The sequence below is a fragment of the Carcharhinus amblyrhynchos genome, chromosome 13 (assembly GCF_965287045.1).
Source record: "Carcharhinus amblyrhynchos chromosome 13, sCarAmb.v2.hapA, whole genome shotgun sequence".
NCBI lineage: Eukaryota > Metazoa > Chordata > Chondrichthyes > Carcharhiniformes > Carcharhinidae > Carcharhinus > Carcharhinus amblyrhynchos.
Window position 1 is genome coordinate 79,913,361 of NC_137336.1, and position 23,697 is coordinate 79,937,057.

Below are 23,697 nucleotides of genomic sequence, written 5' to 3' on the forward strand. Positions count from 1 at the left end.
TTGAGTTGCTAGATCTGGTCGACTCCTGTCCCACTTAGCATGGTGTTGGTGCCACACACACGATGGTTATTCTTAATGTGAAGGTAGGACTTCATTTTCCCAAGTGCTGTGTGGTGGTCACTCTTACCAATACTATCATGGACAGATGCATCTGCAGCCAACAAATCTTGAACAATGCGGTCAAATATGTTTTTCCTTCTTGTTGGTTCTTCACCACCTGCTGCAGACCCAGTCTAGCAGTTATATTCTTTAGGACCCGACCACCTGCATCAGTAATTCTGCTGCTGAGCCACTCTTGGTGGTGGACATTAGAATATCCCACTTAGATACATTTTGTGTCCTTGTCACTCTCAGTGTTTCTTCCAAGTTTTGTATTGATTCATCAGCCAAAGGAGGACGGTATGTTATAATCAGTACCATTGGCCATGTTTAACCTGAATTTAAAACACTTCATGGTGCCTGGAGTCAAAGTTGAGGACTTCCACCTGACTGTATACCAATTGCCACCACCGCTGCTGGATCTGTCTGCCAGTGGGACAGGGCATGTCCAGGGATAGGAATGGTGGTGTCTGGGGTGTTTTCTGTAAGGTATGATTCCGTAAGAGTGACAATGCCAGCCTGTTGCTTGATTAGTCTGTGAGACAGCTCTCCCAATTTTGGCACTTGCTCCCAGATATTAGTAAGGAGGTCTATGAGGGGTCGACAATTTGATTGGATTCGCTGCTTTCTTTTCTAGTGCTGAAGTTGATATGAGGTTGTCCGTCCAGTTTAATTTCTTTGTTGAGATTTTGTCATGATTGATTCAACTGAATGGCTTGTTTCGCCAATTCATAGGACAGTTGAAAGCCAACACATTGCTGTAGCTCTGAAATCACATGTAGGCCAGAAAAATTAAGGATGGCAAATTTCATTCCCCTTAGGGCATTAGTAACCTCTTATTGAGACTTATCACTTGTGATCTATTGCAGTTGGTGTGTGGTGCTGTAATTGTACAGTGCTTGTTTCTCTGTATTGATGCTGCAATAACTCTATTCATATCTAGGGAAGTGATCAAATCACTTGTTTGGCTGCCAGGGCAATTGCAAGGAATCAATCTTATGTTGTGAAGTATTTTGCTGATGGCAAAACAGGTTAATTCTTTTCCAAACGACTACAATCATCTCTGTTCTGGTTGCTACCGGTGTCTCCTCCCAGATTTTTCCCCAATCCATGACCATTCACCTTGCTTTATTTTCCTCCTTCTATTTCATTTTATGATATAATGGCGTCATTCAATCTGACAGCTACTTTCCTGTTGAGTTTGCTCTGATACCTCCTTCGAGGATCTCATGTTGGTCAAGCCAGACATAGAAGGATAGGAACAGCAGATACATGGGAACACCACTACGTGGAATTTCCCATCTAAGTCACACATCATCCTAACTTGGAAATACGTTACCATTCCTTCGCTGTCACGGGGCCAAAGTCCTGGAACTTCCTCTGGAACAGGTCTGTGGGTGTACCTACACTACGTGGACTGTGCCTGTGGAAGAAAGCAACACACCAACAACTTTTCAAGAGAAACTGGGGAAGAGCAATAAACATTGGCCTAGCCAGTGACACCAACATCCCATGAAGTAAGTAAAAAAAAGAACAGCATAATATGAATATCTGATTTGGTATATTATTGTCATGTGTATTGTTATACAGTGAAAGATATTGTTTCTTGCATGCTACAGTTCAGAAAGAAGGAAAGGAGAGGGGCAAAATGTCGTGTTACAATCATAGCTAGGATGTAGAAAAATAATAAATTGAAACAGAGCATCGTTGGAGAGTTTATAAGAGTTAGACTAGAATTTTAAAAGCATAGAATGAGAGTAAAACATAGAATTAGGGGGTATGCTGGGGACAGCCCGCAAGAAGTCACCACGTTCTGTAACGGTAGGAAAATTGGCAATGATGGCATGGTGGCGCAGTGGTTCAATCCCGGTCTCGGGTGACTGTCAGTGTCGAGTTTGCACGTTTTACTCGTGTCAGTGTGGCTTTCCTCTGGGTGCTCCGGTTTCCTTCCACATTCAAAGGTGTGCGGGTTAGCATTATCATTGGTCAAGGTAAATTTCCCCTTAATGTCAGGAGTGCGGAGGGTGTGGAGAGTCTACAGAAGGATCTAGATAGGCTGGGCGAATGGGCCAGGAAGTGGCAAATGGAATTTAATGTTGGCAAGTGCGAGGTGGTCCACTTTGGTAGGAATAATGGTAGGAAGGATTATTACTTACGTGGAGAAAAACTGCAGCAGGCGACGGTGCAGAGGGACCTCGGGGTCCTTGTGCATGAGTCGCAAAAACCCAGCTTGCAGGTGCAGCAGGTGGTCAGGAAGGCAAATGGGATGCTGGCCTTCATAGCGAGGGGGATTGAATATAAAAGTAGGGAGGTCTTGCTGCGGCTATATAGGGCATTGGTGAGGCCGCAGCTGGAGTACTGTGTGCAGTTTTGGGCGCCGTACTTACGCAAGGATATTTTAGCCTTGGAGGGAGTGCAGAGGAGGTTTACTAGGCTGATGCCGGAGTTGAGGGGGTTGAGCTATGAGGAGAGGCTGAATAGATTAGGTTTGTACTCGTTAGAGTTTAGAAGAATGAGGGGAGATCTCATTGAGACGTATAAGATGATGATTGGGATGGATAGGATAGAGGTGGAGAGAATCTTCCCGCTCAGAAAGGATAGTAGGACTAGGGGGCATAGCCTCAAGATAAAGGGGGGGCGGTTTAGAACAGAGTTGAGGAGGAACTTCTTCACTCAAAGGGTGGCGAATCTCTGGAATTCTCTGCCCGTTGAAGTGGTGGAGGCTGCCTCGCTAAATATTTTTAAGACGCGGGTTGATGGGTTTTTGATGAGAGAGGGGATTAAGGGTTATGGGGAGAGGGTGGGAATGTGGAACTGAGCCATGACAGATCAGCCATGATCTTATTGAATGGCGGGGCAGGCTCGAAGGGCTAGATGGCCTACTCCTGCTCCTATTTCTTATGTTCTTATGTTCTTATGTTCTGTGTGGATTTCCTCTGGGTGCTCCGGTTTCCTTCCACATTCAAAGATGTACGGGTTAGCATTATCATTGTTCAAGGTAAATTTCCCCTTAATGTCAGGAAGGTTATCAGAGTAAATACGTGGGGTTACAGGGATAGAGTCTGGGTGGGATTGTTGTCAGTGCAGGCTCAATGGGCCGAATGGCCTTCTTCTGCACTGCAAGGCTTCTATGATTCTATGAGGGAAGTCGTTTTAGGTTGGCATCTGAAGTGAGTTGCCTGAGGATCCAAATGTAATTAAGACGGTCAAAAGAGAATTGAGTAATTAGCTAAAAGTAAAGGAAGAAAAAGAGACGCGGGAGAGGGAGGTCGGGTATGACGAAGGAAGTAGAGGTCGCAGATGAGACCGGCTAAATGCCCCCATTCTGCTGTGTTGGAGTCATTGGGCGATTTGCCAGATAATGGTAGCAGTGTCCCCCACAATGCCCCGCGATCGGAAAACCGCTCTATCCAACTCGTTGATTTCCCCAGGCGCAGGGAGTGCGCATGCTCCCCAGGGTCAGCCGCGGGGCATGCTGGGAGGTTCCTTTGTTGCGAGTCGGACTCGGTGGGAACGGGGGGAAGACAGTGGCGCAGATGGGGGAGGGGCTGCAGCATCGTCTTCATCGTCACCCCCGGCCCCGGACCATGTTGGACAGGGGCCACTGATTGTCCTTAACAGCAAGAGGAGCTCAGAGGCTGGAGGAACAAAGGGAGCAGCGAGTTCTGTCCCCAGTCTGAGGGGGATTGAGGACTGGAACCTGAGTCAGTGCAAACCCCTGGGAAATCATTCAGATCCTCACAATTCAATCCCATCAACAAAGCCATTTAACATTTGTCGTTTTTAAATTTGCTCTTTGTCATCTCAATTTCAGGACATCCCTTGGGGAGTTCCTCAGGGCTGTCTCCTAGGCCCATTTTCTGTTGCCTTATCAATAGCCTTTCTTCCATCAGAAGTCAGACTTGGAAATATATTGACATTCCTTCACCGTCGCTGGGACAAAATCCCTTCCGAACAGCGCCGGCACCATGTATATTGCAGCAATTTAACAAAGGGACTCACCGCCTTCTCCAGGGCTTTGCAAATCGGCAGCAAATGTTGGGCCTTGCCAGTGGCATCTGCACGCAATGAAAACAAAAATCTTAAAAAGGTGAGAAACTGGAATTGTCTGTTTTGAATTTCTATCCTGTACTGGCTTTATAAACTCCGTTGATATGATATTCGAATGGTTGGATTTGCAAATGGGAAACTCAAAACAATCTGACAGGTTCATTTAGTGCATCAGGAGCTGGATATAACTGAACTTTTCATAGAAGGAGAAATGTTTTAACCAATTGCACAGCCTGAAAAAGCGTTGCATCAGCAGAATAAGCTGTGGCCGGACGCGCTTTGAACTGATCGCCCAACATGGAAAGAAATGAGGGCACCAGCACAATGGAAAAGCCATGGAAATGTGGGGAATGTGGGAAGGGATTTGGTTCCCCTTCAAAGCTGGAAATTCACCGACGCAGTCACACTGGGGAGAGGCCGTTCACCTGCACCGTGTGCGGGAAGGGATTCACTAATTCATCCAACCTTCTGAGGCACCAGCACATTCACACGGAGCAGAGTTCAGTCATCTGCTCTGTGTGTGGGAAGGCGATCAGCCAGTCATCGAGTTTTCAGAGACATCAGCAAACTCACAGTGAAGAGAGGCCATTCACCTGCTCAATTTGTGGGAAGGGATTCACTCAGTCGTCCTACCTGCTGACGCACCAGCGCATTCACACTAGGGAGAGTCTGTTTATCTGTTCCTTCTGTGGTGAGGGATTTAATCGATTACCCAGGTTTCTGAAACACCAGCGACTTCACACCGGGGAAAGTCCATACACCTGCTACATCTGTGGCAAGGGATTCAATCGGCCATCCAAACTCCTGACACATGAGCGAATTCACACTGGGGAGAGGCCATTTGGCTGCTCCATGTGTGGGAAAGGATTCACCAATTCATCTGACCTGTTGACACACCAGCGAGTGCACACTGGGGAGAGGCCATTTACCTGCTCTATTTGTGGGAAGGGATTCACTCGATCAACCCACCTTCAGACACATCAGCTTGTGCACACTGATCAGAGACCTTTTAAATGTTATGACTGTGAGAAGACCTTTAAGAGTAAAAAGGATTTACTGACACACCAGCGAGTTCACAGTGGAGAGACACCATTCACCTGCTCTGAAGAAAGGCATTCACCTGGCATACACACCAGTGAGTTCACAAGTGAGTGAAGTGGTTGGATCCTAGCGTCACTGTTGCCGTGAATCATCTTCAGGATTGAAAATTTTCATTGATTCTGCTGACAAACTATGTAAGTGGACTGGTGGCTATTTGAATAACATCTCAAGCTTTCTGCTACACACATTGTTATGGATTTTTGTCTTTCCCACCTGAGTGTTTAATATCAGCTGGCTGGATTCAGAAAGAACAATCTGAGGGAGAATCGTATGACAGAAACAGAACTTCACCTTGGACACAGTCCTTCACAGTACACTGAGAGGACTGAGAGGCACTTTGGTCTTTCTCATCTCTCTTCACTGCCCTATTTGGGTTGATCTTCAGTTGTGTGAGAAATATTTCCCACTCGCTTCTGTTCAGTATGTATCATCTAAAGATGACTGAGGTCAGGCTGTGTGGAGTCCAAGGCCACAGAGAAAATAGATAGGAAAATAACAACTCCCTGTATCTCGAACCTTCTGATTTCTGTTTTGTAACCAGCAAGTTTCACTGCTCCTAGGCACAAAACAGAAACTCATTTATAACTGTGGTTATACAACCTGAGTCAGGCAAACTAGAAACATTAATCGGAGATTGGTGTAAAACTGTGCTCTCTCCTGACTGAAACTGAAATGGCAGGATTCAGTCTCCGATTTAAAATGGCCATTGTGATCATCCTGTGAAATTTTTAAGGTGTTTTTTGTGACAGTCTTACGTCTACACTTCAAGTCTACAACAACGTGTACTGATATCGCAGCTTTAACATAGGAAAATGTAGTTAAAAATAGGTAGATTAATGTCTGTATTAAAATGGCACATGGAGGAGTTCACAAGATCCTTTTTGCAACTGGAACAATTTAAAGAACAATCATTTGACTTCCAGATAAAGAAGGATGTGCAACAAGTGTCAATTAATTCCCTGTCTCAATGATGTGTGTGTTGATATTCGGGTTTTGTTGCAGTTTTCCTCAGTATTAACTGTATCTCCCAATTGAATCAGCTAATTCATAAATCGGGCACTGCCTCCTATCATTGTTTAGTTTGTGACTGAATTAAAGATTTAATGAGCTGTATTACAAAATTTTTGTGAATTGGAAATTCTTATCTGTAATGTCATTCTGCTCTGAATTTAAACTTAGACTTCTGATCTCTGAGTCCAACTGGTTTACATAGATTGTGAATGACTGTGGTCCCAGTTCCCTGTGGAATCCCACTTTCAATCTTTTACCAGTCTGAGTAGCTGATGCTTCTGTCTTATGCTGCTTTGTAACAGCTTGTTACTGATAGAAATACGTACAGTCAACAAAATGAACATGACTGTACTGTGTAGTGTGAAGAGCAGGCAGTAGAATAGATGGCAAGATGGCTACAAAACAGGTATCAGAAAGGTAGATTTACAGGAGATTTGTAGTCATTTTTCCATAATTCCACTGTCAGTTACATGTTTTTTTTAAGTCTTTTTTTTAATGTTTATTTATTATTGTTACAAATAGGCTTACATTGACATGGCAATGAAATTACTGTGAAAATCCCCTAGTCGCCACACTGTGGCCCCTGTTTTGGGGGAGAATTTAGCATGGCCATTGCATGTCTTTCTGGTTCCGTATGTCGTGGGTGCACACACAGACTATATGAAACAAATTCTACATCATAGTCTAAGAATAAGACTGAGGTGAGGAAGAACTTCTTCACTCAGAGAGCTGTGAACCTGTGGGATTCCCTACCACAGAAAGCTTTTCGGGCCAGTTTGTTACATATGCTCAAGAGGGAGCTGGACATCGGCCTTGTGGCTAAAGGGATCAAGGAGTATGGAGAGAAAGCGGAAGTGAAAAACTGAAAGTGCATGATCAACCATGATCACGTTGAATGGTGACGCAGGCTCAAAGGACTGACTGGCACCTATTTTCGATGTTTCTACTGTTACGATAATCTCCCATCATATTCAGCATCTATGCAATAACCTCAATAGAACTTGTTTACTTGATGTTTGACATTGTTTATTTTACTTGGCTTGTTTGTGTTGTTCATTATGGTGCTGTCTATTTGTCTGCGTCTGTAACTTCTGTGTTTCTCGTATAAAGACCCAAACCAACTGTAGCAACTGGGGCTGACTTTACAATAAATACTGGAAAAAAAATCAGCAGATCTGACAACATCTGTGGAGAGAGAACAGAACCAGTGTTTTGAGTCGGGATGATTCTTCATCAGAGCTGACTCAGGTTGACAAAAGATCACACTGACTCCAAACATTGGCTCTATTCTCTCTCCACGGATGCTGTCAGACTTGCTGAGTTTCTCCAGCATTTTCTGTGTTTCTTTCAGATCCCAGCATCTGCAATATTTTGCTTTTATCTAGTTATATATACAGTGCCTGTCCGAAAGTTACACATGCACAGATCTCTGTGGTAGGGAGATTCAGTGGTCATGGGTATTTTAAAAAGTGTTTTATTAACTTAAGGTACCATCACATTTGTATTTAGGTTTATTCTGTGTTTTACGTGTGAGATCCCAGATAGTTAATTTACATGTGATTATGAAGGTGTATGTTATTTATTGTATTCTGTTTTGTGTTTGGGACTCTTCCATGTGCAGAAAGGAAGATGTTCTGGTTGGTAGTGGGCAATCTGTTTCTTACAGTTGGAACTGAGACAGTATCTCACATCTGTAAAACCATATTGCTGAAGTGCTTGTTTTGTGTTTGATTAGTTTGTTATTTTTTGGGATTTGGAGTATAAATAAACACTATTGCATGAAGATATCATTGTGTGCTTTGCCATCATCTGTATATTTATATATAATATTTTAGCCCAATGGTCTACGTTATTCTCACCCAAGCCTAGGGTGTGACAATGGTACAGTGTTTAACACTGCTGTCTTACAGCACTAGAGATGTGGCTTTGATTCGGCCTTGGAAGTCTGTGTGGATCTTTGCACATTGTCCCTGTATCCGCATGGATTTCCTCTGGGTACTCCGGCATCCGACAGTCCAAAGATGTACAATTTTGGTGAATAGTCCGTGGTCAATGTTATGGTCAAGGGGTTATGATAATATGGCTTGTTTACTCAGTTCACTTAGACAACTCCTGCCTCATAACATTATAATATGGGTGGCATAGTGGTTAGCACTACTGCTGCACTGTGCTAGTGACCCGGGTTCGATCCCTAGTTTGGGTCATTGTCTGTGTGGAGGCTGTACATTCTCCCCATTTCTGCATGGGTTTCCTCTGGGTGCTCTGGTTTCCTCCCACAGAACGAAAGACGTGCTGGTTAGGCCATGCTAAATTTTCCCTCAATGCACAAACAGGCGCTGCAGTGTGACAATCAGGGATTTTCACAGTAACTTCATTGCGTTGTTAATGGAAACCTACTCGTGACACTAATAAAAATTCTCTACAATTGCTCTTATTCAAGTTCAAAACACTGGTTATGGATCTATGGTGTTCACCCTCAAACTGTATTATTCCCAAATCCATTTTTTGCTTGCTCCAGGAACCAAAATCCAATTCATGGTTGCTGCAACAGCGACAAACAAAATACAAATAAAGTGTTGGGCTTGGCCTTGATCTGATGCTTGATCTTAGCCAAAAAGCTGAGAAGCGCAGGATACTTTTTTTGGTACTTTATTCTGAATCAAAAATCCAATCAGAATTTCCACATGAGGCAAACCAGGTCCATGCTGATAAGACATTCCATCCCATCTTGTGCTCGATCAAAGAAGTTCCAAACTGACAGGATGGGGCATTACACCCCCTCCCATGATTGATGTAATCCTTCGTCTTGAGAACATGAGGATATAAGGACTAGGAGCAGGAGTAGGCCATCTGGCCCCTCAAGCTTGTTCCACCTTTCAATGAAATCATGGCTGATCTTTTCGAGACTCAGCTCCACTTACCCGCCTGCTCCCCATAACCCTTAATTCCTTTACTGTTCAAGAATCTATCCATCTTTGCCTTAAGAACATCCACCAAGGTAGCTTCAACTACTTCAGTGGGCAGGGAGTTCCACAGATTCAGAACCCTTTGGGTGAAGGCGTTCCTCTTCAATTCAGTCCTAAATCTACTCCCCCTTATTTTGAAACTATGCCCTCTTGTTCTAGTTTCACCTGCCAGTGGAACCAAGCTCCCTGCTTCTATCTTATCTACTCCCTTCATAATTTTATATGTTTCTGTAAGATCCCCCCTCATTCTTCTTAAGTTACAGTGAGTATAGACCCAGTTTACACAGTCTGTCATAAGCCAACCTCTCAACTTCAGGATAAACATAATGAATCTCCTCTGTATCCCCTCCAGTGCCAGAACATCTTTTCTCAAGTAAAGAGACCAAAACTATACACAGTACTCCAGATATGGCCTCACTATTGCTTCATTCAGCTGCAACATAAGCTCCATCCCTCTAGCAATGAAGGACAAATTTCCAACTGCCTCCTTAATTACCTGTTGTACCTGCAAACCAACGTTTTGTGATTCATGCTCAAGGACATCCAGGTCTGCTGCAATTTTTTACCATTTAAATAATAGTCCATTTTGCTGTTATTCCAGGCAAAATGAATGATCTCACACTTATCAACATTGCCACACTTGCCCACTCACTTAAACTATATCCTTTTGCAGACTTTCAGTTCCTCTGCACACTTTTGCTTTGATTTGATTTATTATTGTCACATGTATAAGTATACAGTAAAAAGTATGGTTTATGATGTGCTATACAGCCAAAGCATTCCATTCACAGAGAAGGAAAACGAGAATGTGTAGAATGTAGCATTACAATTATAGTTGGACTGTAGGAAAAGATAAACTTAATGCAAGGTAGGTCCATTCAAAAGTCTGATGGCAGCAGAGAAGAAGCTATTCAGTTGATGTGTGACCTCAGATTCTTGTATCCTTTTCCCGATGGAAGAAGATGGAAGAAAGAATGTCTAGGGTGCGTTGGGTCCTTAATTATGTTGGCTGCTTTGCTGAGGCAACGAGAAGCATAGACAGAGTAGATGGATGGAAGGTTGGTTTGCATGATGGATTGGGCTACACTCATGAACTTTTGTAGTTTCTTGTTGTCTTGGGCAGAGCAGGTGCCATACCAAGCTGTGACACAACCAGAAAGAAAGCTTCCTAAGGCATACCTGTAAAAGTTGGTGAGAGTCGTAGCTGACCTGTCAAATTTCCTTCATCTTCTGAGAAAGTAGAGGCATTGATGGGCTTTGTTAACTGTAGTGTCAGCACGGGGGTACCAGGACAAGTTGTTGATCTGGACACCCAAAAACTTGAAGCTCTTGACCATTTCCAATTCATCCCCACTGATGTACTCTGGGGCATGTTCTCCACTATACTTCCTGATGTCAAGGACAATCTCCTTTGTTTTGCTGACATTGAGGGAGAGATTATTCTCACCGCACCAGTTCACCAGATTCTCGATCTCTTTTCTGTACTCTGTCTTATTGTTTGAGATCCGACCCACTACTGTTATCAAAAAACTTAAAAATCAAGTTGGAGGGGAATTTGGCCACACAGTGATAGATGTATAAGGAGTATAGTATGGGGCTGAGAGCAAGCCTTAAGGGGCACCCGTGTTGAGGATGATTGTGGAGGATGTGTTGTTACCTATTGTTATTGATTGTGGTCTGTGGGTTAGGAAGTTATGGATCCAGTCGCAGAAGGAGAAACCAAAGCTCAGGCCGCTGGGTTTGTAGATGAGTTTCATAGCCATAATGGTGTTGAAGGCTGAGCTGTAGTCAATAAATAAGTCTGATATAGGTGTCTTTGTGTTCTAGGATTGAGTGCAGGGCCAACACATAGTGTCATCTGTAAACTTTGACACACTACACTCGGTTCTTAACTCTAAATTATCTTTGGAAATCGTAAACAATTGTGGTCCCAACACTGATCTTTGAGGCACATGACTAGTAACTGATCGCCAAACAGAAAAATACCCATTTATCCCCATTCCTTGCTTTCTGTTAGGTAAACAATCCTCTATCCTCGCTAATACATTACTGGTAATGTTCTGCACTTTTATCTTTTGCAGCAACATTTTGTGCGGCACCTTGTCGAATGCCTTCTGGAAATCCAGATACGCCATATCCACCGGTTCCCCGTTGTCCACCACGCTTGTAACGTCCTCAAAGATTTCCAGTAAATTAGTTAGACATGACCTGCCTTTTATGAATCCATGCTGTGTCTGCCTAATGGGACAATTTCTATCCAGATGTCTTGCTATTTCATCTTTGATGATATAGATTCAAGCATTTTCCCCAAAACAGAAGTTAACCATATTTAAAGTTTAACGTTTATTTATTCCTGTCACAAACAGGCTTGCATTAACACTGCAGTGAAACTACTGTGAAAATCCCCTTGACCAGAAGGCCGAGATGGCTCTAAAAAATTGCTTCAGTTGAAGCCTCAGTTTAACCTCATTGGCTACCCTGAGCACTTAGATCTTATGATGTGGAGATGCCAGCGTTGGACTGGGGTAAACGAAAAACTGCAGCAGGCGACGGTGCAGAGGGACCTCGGGGTCCTTGTGCATGAGTCACAAAAACCCAGCCTGCAGGTGCAGCAGGTGGTCAGGAAGGCGAATGGGATGCTGGCCTTCATAGCGAGGGGGATTGAATATAAAAGTAGGGAGGTCTTGCTGCAGCTGTACAGGGCATTGGTGAGGCCGCAGCTGGAGTACTGTGTGCAGTTTTGGTCGCCGCACTTACGCAAGGATATTTCGGCCTTGGAGGGAGTGCAGAGGAGGTTTACTAGGATGATACCGGAGTTGAGGGGGTTGAGCTATGAGGAGAGGCTGAATAAACTAGGCTTGTACTCGTTGGAGTTTAGAAGAATGAGGGGAGATCTCATTGAGACATATAAGATGATGAATGGGATGGATAGGATAGAGGTGGAGAGACTCTTCTCGCTCAGAAAGGACAGTAGGACTAGGGGGCACAGCCTCAAGGTAAAGGGGGGGCGGTTTAGAACGGAGTTGAGGAGGAACTTCTTCACTCAAAGGGTGGTGAATCTCTGGAATTCTCTGCCCGTTGAAGTGGTGGAGGCTGCCTCGCTCAATATTTTTAAGACGCGGGTTGATGGGTTTTTGATAAGCGAGGGGATTAAGGGTTATGGGGAGAGGGCGGGAATGTGGAACTGAGCCACGACAGATCAGCCATGATCTTATTGAATGGCGGGGCAGGCTCGAAGGGCTAGATGGCCTACTCCTGCTCCTATTTCTTATGTTCTTATGTTCTTATATAAACACAGTAAGAAGTCTGACAACACCAGGTTTAAGTCCAACTGATTTATTTGATAGTAAACTCACAAGCTTTCAGGGTTTGCCCCTTTGTCAGGTGAATGGAGAGTTCTGGCCTCAGACAGAGCATATAACAGCACAGACAGTTTACAGATTACTGATTCGATTCTGATCAGTTTTATGCTGTTACATGCTCTGCCTGAGGCCAGAACTCTCCATTCACCTGATGAAGGGGCAAACCCCAAAAACTTGTGAGTTTATTGATTGTTATTGAGGTTAGGAAGATATCGGAAAAGTGTAATGGAATTACATCTTGTCTAATGTGGAAAGTTACTCGGCAGCCTGGTGCAGGCCACATAATAATGGTGGCCACCCAGTCTCAGATGCAAAAAGCATTGTAAAAGCAAGAAGCAGCAAATCTAAATGGAAACATCTTCAGAGAAGGAGACGAGAGCCTCAACCCAGGGAGAGACATCCAAAAACAGCAAATGCTCTGTTTTAAGTAACTGGGCAGTTTGAAAGCTTTGCACCTGGAGAACCAGAGAACCAAGAAATCTTTCTCCCTCCCTGTAAACCTGATTGCATCTACTGATTAGCATGTGAAAGCAATCTCCGGAATATAAAAGTAGGGAGGTCTTGCTGCAGCTGTATAGGGCATTGGTGAGGCCGCAGCTGGAGTACTGTGTGCAGTTTTGGGCGCCGCACCTGCGCAAGGATATTTTGGCCCTGGAGGGAGTGCAGAAGAGGTTTACTAGGCTGATACCGGAGTTGAGGGGATTGAGCTATGAGGAGAGGCTGAATAAACTAGGCTTGTACTCGTCAGAGTTTAGAAGAATGAGGGGAGATCTCATTGAGACGTATAAGATGATGAATGGGATGGATAGGATAGAGGTGGAGAGACTCTTCCCGCTCAAAAAAGACAGTAGGACTAGGGGGCACAGCCTCAAGATAAAGGGGAGGCGGTTTAGAACGGAGTTGAGGAGGAACTTCTTCACTCAAAGGGTGGTGAATCTCTGGAATTCTCTGCCCGTTGAAGTGGTGGAGGCTGCCTCGCTAAATATTTTTAAGAAGCGGGTTGATGGGTTCTTGATAAGAGAGGGGATTAAGGGTTATGGGGAGAGGGCGGGAAAGTGGAACTGAGCCACGACAGATCAGCCATGATCTAATTGAATGGCGGGGCAGGCTCGAAGGGCTAGATGGCCTACTCCTGCTCCTATTTCTTATGTTCTTATGAAAGTCATATGTAGAAGCCATTACAACTATTGAGACAATCATAGGACTTCAAAACTTTCTCTTCAGATATTGTAATATTTTGATTTCAAAAACTACCAGCAGTATATCAGGTCGGAAAAGCTGAATTTACTCAATTTTTATGAGCATTACTATTTTCTTTTCCAGAGCAAGATTGTGAAATAAGCTAACTTTTTCTTTAGTAAGAAAGCTTTGCCGCAGTTTAGAAAATTTATACGCACAAGCGAAATGTATTTCCCTGGGTTGAAATGGTCGCTACGAGGGGACACAGATTTAAGGTGCAGGGAGGAAAGTGCAGAAGTGATAAGAACATAACATAAGAAATAGGAGCAGGAGTAGGCCATCTGGCCCTTCGAGCCTGCCCCGCCATTCAATAAGATCATGGCTGATCTGTCGTGGCTCACTTCCACTTTCCTGCCCTCTCCCCATAACCCTTAATCCCCTCTCTTATCAAAAACCCATCAACCCGCTTCTTAAAAATATTTAGCGAGGCAGCCTCCACCACTTCAACGGGCAGAGAATTCCAGATATTCACCACCCTTTGAGTGAAGAAGTTCCTCCTCAACTCCGTTCTAAACCGCCCCCCCTTTATCTTGAGGCTGTGCCCCCTAGTCCTACTGTCTTTTTTGAGCGGGAAGAGTCTCTCCACCTCTATCCTATCCATCCCATTCATCATCTTATACGTCTCAATGAGATCTCCCCTCATTCTTCTAAACTCTAACGAGTACAAGCCTAGTTTATTCAGCCTCTCCTCATAGCTCAACCCCCTCAACTCCGGTATCAGCCTAGTAAACCTCCTCTGCACTCCCTCCAAGGCCAAAATATCCTTGTTAGGGGTAAGTTTTTCACTCAGAGGGGGGTGAGTGAATGGAATCGGCTGCCGTCAGTGGGGGTGGAGGCGAACTTGCTGGGGTCTTTTAAAAGACTTCTGGATGAGTATATGGGGTTTTATGGGATTGGGGGTTATAGATAGGTCTATGGATTGGTAGGTGTTGATGTGATCGGCGCAACTCGTGGGCCGAAGGGCCTGTTTGTGCTGTAGTGTTCTATGTTCTATGTTTACTATCAAATAAATTGGTTGGATTTCAACCTGGTGTAGTCAGACTTCTTGCTGCACTTAGCCAGAGGCCGAGAAGCGAAGGACTATTTTTATCCCCTGTCTGTCCAGTTAGCCTCTTAAGTCAGCCCTTGAATTACTTGCCTATTATGTTGCCATATTTCACGAACAAACGTTGAAATGTTTGCTGCACACCAACAGGGTCTGATAGCCACAAACAGGAAGGTCCAGATGTCACCTAGAGCTTTCAGAATGAAGGTTCAGCCGATGAGGGAAATCCAGCCCCGCCTCCCACTCACTGGAGGACCAGCTGCTCCCACTCAGTCCTCCAGCAACGCCCTGTCTTCCTATTGGTGCTGACCTGCTGTCAATCAGGCGTGATCCGGCGCGTGCGCAGTGCAGCTGCCGGACGTCCGTCCGTACGCGGGCGGAGTGTGGGAGTTTAGCGGCTGCGCACTGTCGCCGATGGTCTTGGAGCCAGAGGCGCTTGTCTGTCCCGGAGAAGCGGAGGCGGCGATCGGCGGTGGGAGGATTTGCAAACGCTGCGTGGATTCGCAAACTCTTCAGAATCAGTGTCAGCTCCCTGGTTTGCAGCTGCGGAGCTTCTCCCTTCCGGGAACAGGCCCAGGTTGACGGCTCTCACCTTGGTTCAGCGATTCCAAAGATGTGCAGGTTAGGTGGATTGGCCGTGGGAAATGTGTAGGGTTACAGGGACCGGGCGGGGGAGAGGGCCTGGGTAAGATACTGTCAGAGTCGTGCAGGTTAAGTGGAACAAATCTTCTGCACTGTACAATTCTGTGATGGGGGAGGTTAAACTCTAGGTCAAATCAGTGCGGAATGTGATTTCTGGGAAGGATGGAAACTCTTGGGAGGTGGGCGGGGAGGATTCAGAAACATCGGCTGGAGCTTCTAATTAGGTTTGATTTCATTGTCAGTTTGCAGACCAGAGCTGAAGCACTGAACCCAGGCAGAGGAGAGGGAGGGAGAAAACTGAGAGGAGGAAAGAAATGGTGAAATGTGTTTGCATATCAGTGCAGGGAAGAGGGAGAGTGTGTGGGACAGTGACTTACAACTTTGGGGAACAGGAGAGCAACAAATATTCCACAGGAATTAGACTTGCCTGTTTTGGTGCTTATAGTTAAGAGTTTTGTCAACTCCTTTTGCAGGATATTAGAAGGAGAAGATTTACAAAGAAGAAACTCAAATCAAATTTCACATCAAGATTCAGCAATCACTTGATTAATCAGGACCTGATTGTCATCGACCTTTCGAATGTGAAAGGAGAATATTTGCCTGTTCTGTCTCTGAGCAAACATTTAAAACTCTGAGATTGGAAAGCACCAGGAGAAAAATGTCTTCCAATGCACTGACTGTGAAAGGAGCTTTAATGAGTTACGAGCATGAAAACAGCATACTATCCACAGTGAGGAGAAAGGCACGTGTGTTGTGCGTGTGGACAATGCCTTCATCGATCATCCAGCCTGGAAAGGTACAAGGACACTTGCACCATGAAGAAACCATGGAAATGTGTGAACTGTGGGAAAGGAATGAATTAACCATCCCTGTTGGAAAACCATCAATGTATTCATACTGGGGAGAAACTATTCATCTGTTCCGTGTTTGGGAAGGGATTTACTCAGACATCTTGCCTCACATTACACCAATGAATCTACCCCTGAGGTGAGGCCGTCCAGCTGCATTCACTTTGGAAAGATGCTCAGGTCTTCATCAGATCTCAAAATACACCAGCAACTTCACACTAGGGAAAAGCCATTCACTTGCTCTGTGTGTTGGAAGAAATTCACTCATACATCTAGGTCGTACCAGCGAACTCACTGAAGCGAAATCATTGTGAAAATCAGGTTCAGGCATTGATCTGCCCTCATTGAACACCAGTGAGTTCACACTGTGGAGAAGCTATTCAACTGCTGTATGTGTGGGCAGGGATTAACTTAGTCGGCCAATCTGCTGAGACACCAGCAAATTATACTGGGGAGAAGCTGCGTGTGCGAAGGGATTTACTCACTCAACAGTCTGCCGAGACCTCAACCGGTTCACATTGTGGAGAAGCCATTCAGCTATACTTTCTGTGGAAAGAGTTTCAGGCAGTCATCCCCTCTCATTGCACACCAGCGAGTTCACATTGGACAGAGACTATTCAACTGCTCTTTGTGGGGGAAGAGATTCTCTTGGGTCTTAAACTTAGTGAAACATGAGTGAGTTCACAAGTGACTGCAGGAGTTGTAACTCTTCTGTGATTGCTCCTGTTAAATCACATCAAGATTGTTAGTCTGACAATATTTGATTTGATTTTGCTGATGTTAAGACCTGTATCTGGTTGGAGTTTAATATTCTGAAGATGTCATTACTTTTTGGGGCTGCAGTGTTCCTTCTTAAACATGTATTCTGTGCCCTTTCACCTTAATACAAGATCTCTGCTGGAAGGTAGAAGCTGTTCAACCGCACATGATGATGCAAAAGTTAGCACAAGACAAGCAACAAAGAGATGCCAAAATAACTTTGTGCAACAAAACTTCTCGGTCTCATCACTGTCATGATAACCTGTCCAGTACTGTACTGATTGACATTTCCACTTCTGACAGTTTCAGAGTGATGTGGTGATGCCGGCGTTGGACTGGGGTAAACACAGTAAAAAGACTCACAACACCAGCTCCGAAAGCTAGTAGCTTTTGCTATCAAATAAACCTGTTGGATTTTAACCTGATGTTGTGAAACTTCTTATTGAGTTTCAGAGTGAAACAGGGATTGTGTTCTAGCTGCACCTTCCCCCTTTGGTATTTTATTTCCCATATTCCTGACCTTGTCTTTGCCTGCAAATGTTCAAGAAGTTTCCCTGCAAGCTAGGTCGGACAGCAGGCTCTACAATCTGTCCAGACTGAAAGTGAGGACAGAAATACAGGCTGTCTTCATCAGAGAAACCTTCAATGCTGATGATATCATGTGGTTGCTCACATGGAAACTCAATTACAAATACTCAGATTGTCTCACCCACAGAGATAGAGTCTGTCTCTCCCGTGCCTGTAACTTGTTCTCCCTTACTATAAGCGACAGTAAAACCATAGTTTTGGGATGAATTGTTGTCAGAAGCTAGAAAAATAAAAATTAAAGAATCTAATATTTGGGAATGTACTTTGAGTGTAGGATTAAAAGAGAGCAAATTATTTTTAAATAGGAATTGATTAGGAAAACAGATTAGCTAAAGTGAAGGAACTGAGGTTTTTGTTATCTGGATTAGCATGGCAATATCATAAAAGTTATTTGTCTCAATATCTGAACCTGTGGTTCTTCCCGTACTGATCAGAATTATTATTGCAACAACACATCATTAGTAGGCTGAGAGAGAAGTGGGTAACAATAAGGCACAGGATTCCAGGAGTTAAAGCAAAGCCAGTAAAAGTTCGAAAGAGAAGATGAAGGTAAATTTCACATTTTGAAGGGTGATTTCACGTAAAAAATGTTTTGAGGGTGATCTCTGAAAAAGCAGTTTGGATAAGAAAGTATTGAAACAAAAAGCAGTATACAAGTGGCAGAGTTCATCTTACATACAGAGCAGGTCTAAGGTCACAACCATACACAGAAATGCTTGGACAAATTGTTTGAAAGCCATTTTTCCCTATTCTAAGCCAGGAACAACCCACAAGAGGTATAGGTGACTGATAGGTGTGGTGACTTTAGCTGGATATTCCTTATAGTTTATAACCTATAGGATATTATTTGGGGATGTATAGTTCTCAAGTTAGGAAAAATAGAGGAATTTGAAACTGGGTCAATTTTAAATGTATTGTTTATCACACTTAATGTAGCTAAATGTTTTGTTTTCAATTGCCTTTCTGGTGTGGGTTTACTGTTTTATAAACATTTATCATGACTGGAAATTCTTCCCTGTTCACATCTTTCCTCACATTATACCAAATTGTGAAAACAACAGCGAGGAACTGGCATTCCAAGTTTCCCTGCTGGGATTTGGAATGACTGAGCATTTAACATAAGCTGGTTTTTGACTGTCTTTTAAAATGCTACCTAGTGTCTCTAATAGTCAATCTGTGTCGTGATGTAGACCTCAGTACAAGTGGAGGGAAAGCAACTTCCACCTTTTATCCAAGTCGTGAATCATTCAGTCAGTGACATCAAGCTGACTCTCAGTGCCAAGATACTGGTTTCTGAGACCTGTGTCCCTCAGCACCTTGTCTGGCTGTGAAACAAGGATGATTTACAGTGATCAAAAAAGAAAGTTCAACAACTTTCATTTTCACTGTTTGTGGTACATTCTGGGCATCTCATATCAAGTCAGAATCACGAACACAGCCGTGCTCTCAAAAAAAAACTCCCAAGCATGCTGGCAATCATCAAGCAGAGGCACCTTTGCTGACTCCAGAGTCATTTTGGAGTTGAAATATGGGGGCAAATTTCCTGACCTGCCCACTACGTGAGTCTTGGAGGGCAGACCATTCAAAGGTCCGTTGACCTCCAGGCAGGATTTTCTGGTTTTGGGGTGAGCGCGGCTGGAAAATCCCACCAATTACGTCTGTTTCTTTCACCACAGATGCTTGCTGAGGTTTTCCAGCATTTTCTATTTTTAACCCACTAGAGACTGCTGGCCTCTCTTCCATGATTTTGTCCGTGTCTGATCGGGTCTGGCGAGAGGGCTTGTGGTGTCCAGTTAATACCTTCCACAACCAGTGAGTACCTTGAGATACAATGTATCTCATAGTTCTTGCAAAAAAAATTCTGCTTTAGTTAGGAAACATTTCTTAACTCGTATTAAGCCATTTTTGCTGATTTTGCGTTCTTTTAGTTTGATGAGACCACATGTTTGTGTGAATAAGAGGAAAGAATGTTCAAGAGGAACTAGAATTGTCTAATGAATTTCTATCCTGGATTTACAGTGACAACTTTTGTAAACTCCATTTACAGGATATTAGAAACAGATGATTTGCAGTCGGGAGTCTCAAACCAAACATCACATCAAGATCTGTCAGAGTCACTCGATTCATCAGGACCTGAATGTCGTTGGATTTTTGAAAGCAGAAGGAGAAATATGTGTCTGTTCTGTCTGTGAGAAAAGATTTTAAACAGCATTGTGTCTGAGAAAAGCCCTGAGACACACATACTCACACACAAAACCCAATGAGAATGTTCCAGTGACTGAATGTGAAAACAGCCTGTTATTCAGCCTAAAAAGCATCAAGCTATTCACAGCAGCGAGAGACTATAAACATGCTGGCTGTATGGACAAGGCTTTGACTGATTATCCAACATGGAAAGACAAAAAGACACCCGCACTACGAAGAAACCATGGAAATGTGGGGACTGTGGGAAAGGATTCAATTGCCCATCCCAGCTGGAAGCTCATCGGCGCACTCACACTGGGGAGAGACCATATACCTGTTCTGTGTGTGGGAGGGGATTCACTTTGTTATCCAGCCTTCGGTTACACCAGCGAGTTCACACTGACGAGAGACCTTTTAAATGCTCCGACTGTGGGAAATGCTTTAAAATCTCACCAGATCTAATTAAACACAAGCTTGTTCACACTGATGAGAGACCGTTTGCTTGTTCTCAATGTGAGAAGAGATTCAGACAGTCATCTCACCTCATTCAACACCAGAGAATTCACACTGGGGAGAGGCCCTACACCTGCTCCATGTGTGGGAAGGGATTCACTTCATCATCCAACTTGGTGACGCACCAACGGATTCACACAGGGGAGAAGATATTCACTTGCTCTGTGTGTGGGAAAGGGTTTTCTCAGTCATCAAATCTGCTGACGCACCAGCAAGTTCACACAGGGGAGAGGCCGTTCACCTGCTCCATGTGTGGGAAGAGATTTGCACGATCATCTCACTTGCTGACACACCATCGCGTTCACAAGTGACTGCAGGCACTGATTTTTACAATCTGCGATAAAACACCAAATTTAATATTAAAAATAACTGAGACTCAACTGATCCTGCATCCATTTTATCTTTGTATTTATTCTTAATGTTGGTTTCAGCATTCTGGATGTTATGTGTACAACATGGTCACCATCACTCAGATTACTTTTATATTCAATAGATTCCACAAGCTGTTGTGTTGGGATTTCCCCACATGCATCCCCAGAGCATTAGCCTGGGTCGCTGGATTACTAATCCAGTGATATTACCTCAATGGTAGTATCATGTCATTCAGTGGGTAGAATCCCTGCCTCTGAGCTCCTAATTTGAATCCGTTCCCCAGGACTTGATGGCCAAGGCAGTCATAACGTGTACAGATTATCAATCTTCAAAGTCTTTCCAACACACCAATGGCAGGCAGTAAGAGAGGAGAGATTCCTTGAAGTGGACTGGTGCCCCTCAAACTAAGGCTCTGGCAATAGGCTAGTGACCTGTTCCAGGTTGAAAAAAGTTATGGAATAGAGGAGCTTTGTTTACTACTAAATGCAGAAAGAAATTAAAATCTTCCCATTATTAGATTATCCAATTATACATGATTAAATGTAACTGATAATCCTTTAACATCAAAATAACAAACTGGAAGTTGAGAGTGGTTTGTTAATAGAACAGAAAATAATTTTGCAGGAATCCCATCCAGGACCCTGACATTTGTACAACTGATTTCCAAAAAGGAAATATAGAACAGGGGGTTGGACCAAAATGCATAAAGCGGATTAGAGAGTCTGATCCAGATGGATAAATTCAATAATTTATACACCAATCAACAAATAATTTGAGACATATATCCAAGAAATAATTGAATTGATAAAAGATGTTTGGATGGGTATGATCCTTTTCTTTCAGAACATACGCAGTGAGGGAGTTTTGAGAGTCCATTCAGCTCTCAAGAGTATTTAACTGACAACTGTTGATGAATCATTTGTAAGGCTGTATTTATATTACATTCTGAGTCCACTTACTATGCTCAACTCATACTGAGCCAAAGGATCTGTTGATTTAAAACCGCACAGGTGTTACAGAGTGAAAAGGACCATTTACCTTAGCAAAATATATGCAATTTCATTTGGAGGGCAATTATTGAAGCGTTCTGGGGATCAGATTGGAGACACGCACAAAGAAATGGGGAAATCAACCATGCTAATTTGGGGACATAGATCATAGAACCCTACAGTGCAGAAAGAGGCCCTTCGGCCCATTGAGTCTGCACCAACCACAATCCCACCCAGGCCCTACCCCCCTATCCCTAAATATTATACCCACTAATCCCTCTAACCTACGCATCTCTGGATACTAAGGGGCAACTTCTTAGCATAGCCAATCAACCTAACCCACACATCTTTGGACTGTGGGAGTAAACGGGAGCACCCGGAGGAAACCCACGCAGACACAAGAAGAATGTGCAAACTTCACACAGACAGTGACCCGAGCCAGGAATTGAACCCAGGACCCTGCAGGTGTGAAGCAGCAGTGCTGACCACTATGCTACCATGCCACTTGGTACAGATGTCAGAATTTTTTCTTACTGTGGCTCAGGCTTTATATGAAACATGTTGTAATTAATGTTGACTGTGGGATGGTATTTGGTTGCCTGTTTGAACAGCAAGACTGTGTATCAGCTGCATGTAGAAAGGGATTCAGTCAGTCAGTCATGCTTACTGGCACACCAGCACAATCACACTGGAGAGAGACCATTCAGATACTTCATGTGCACGAAAGGATTTACTCCATTTTCCCAGATGCTTCTTTTAGTAATCAAATAGACTAAATCAACAAGTCAGTTTTCTCACCTCTCCAGATTTAAAATTTCAGTGGAATTATTGCGTGACTGGTATGTTCTGACTAGTGAGAGGCTGCTTCAGTGTAGCATGTGTTTTTTTTTTAACATCATCCTACCTGGTGACCCATGAGTGGAGACTCACAGTTGACCATTGAGGCAGTTTTTTACATTATTGCTGCTGTTAATCATATTCCAGATAACACTATGCAGGGAACCAAACTATTGGAGTTGATGAAACAGTTAATTGTAAATTTGTCTGGCTCCTTTGACCACAGTCCTAATTGGATCACAAAACAATATTTATAATTAACCAAGCCTCGTATTTAATGCTGGTGCTATAACTCATTTTTCACCATGGGGCAGAATGTGACCAATCTTTTTTTTACAGAGGCTGGAAAGGAAAAGAGAAAACTTTGCAGAGAAGAAACTTAAAAGGAGAATTTCCCATCCCATCCGCCACAGGAATCGTAGCAAGTGGACCATGCAAAGGTCTGTTGACCTCGGGCAGGATTTTCCAGTTTTAGAGCAAGCATGGCTAGAAAATTCCACCCAAATGTTTTCCTCTTGTAATATATTACTGGAGACATGTTGCTGAGCATTTATAATCGCTATCTCAGTGTCCTAGTAACATAACTGGATTTTAGATGACAGTCTTAGTCAACATTAACTCCTTATACTCCCCCCTTCTCCCGCTTCCAGTTTCAGGCTGTAGGCTCCTGTTCGGTTCAAGAGATCTTGGAGGGATTCGAGCTGGAGGAGATTCTCAAGATTGGGAGAAGTGAGGCAATGGAGGGATTTGAAAATAAGGATCTGTATTTCAAAATTGAGCCGATGCTTAACCAGGAGCCAAGCAAACACAGGGCTGAGAGGTGAATAGGACTTAATGTGAATGAGGGTACAGGCAGCAGATTTTTTGATGATTTCTAGTTGATGGATTGTAGAATATGGGAGGCTAGCCAGGAGTGTATTAGAACAAACATTTTTAGAGGTAACAGTTGCATGGATGTAAGTTTCAGACATAAATTAACTGAAGCAGGGACAAAGTCGGGTGATGCTGAAATAATAATAGGTGGTCACAGTGCAAATATGTTGGAATCTCATTTTCTGTTCAAATACAATACTGAGATTCTAAATCTTCTCA

At 43.6% G+C, this 23,697-nt stretch overlaps 1 protein-coding gene across 1 annotated transcript; it reads left to right on the top strand.

Annotated features, from left to right (window-relative positions):
• The first annotated feature begins 3,632 nt into the window (after positions 1–3,632).
• On the top strand, positions 3,633–20,785 carry LOC145351393 (uncharacterized). Its single transcript, XM_080201002.1, has 3 exons — positions 3,633–5,296; positions 15,220–15,345; positions 20,093–20,785. Exons 1-3 carry the CDS (start codon positions 4,447–4,449, stop codon positions 20,716–20,718), a joined length of 1,602 nt encoding a protein of 533 aa, XP_080057128.1. The 5' UTR covers positions 3,633–4,446; the 3' UTR covers positions 20,719–20,785.
• The last annotated feature ends 2,912 nt before the right edge of the window (positions 20,786–23,697 follow it).

What these genes read in the sequence shown, in the direction of transcription:
- LOC145351393 (XM_080201002.1), top strand. Translation starts at nt 4,447, where the DNA reads ATGGAAAGAAATGAGGGCACCAGCACAATGGAAAAGCCATGGAAATGT. An exon ending in ACACACCAGTGAGTTCACAA is followed by an intron (nt 5,297 to 15,219) that starts GTGAGTGAAGTG and finishes GCGCGTGCGCAG; the next exon opens with TGCAGCTGCCGGACGTCCGT. An exon ending in AGCGGAGGCGGCGATCGGCG is followed by an intron (nt 15,346 to 20,092) that starts GTGGGAGGATTT and finishes GCTTTGACTGAT; the next exon opens with TATCCAACATGGAAAGACAA.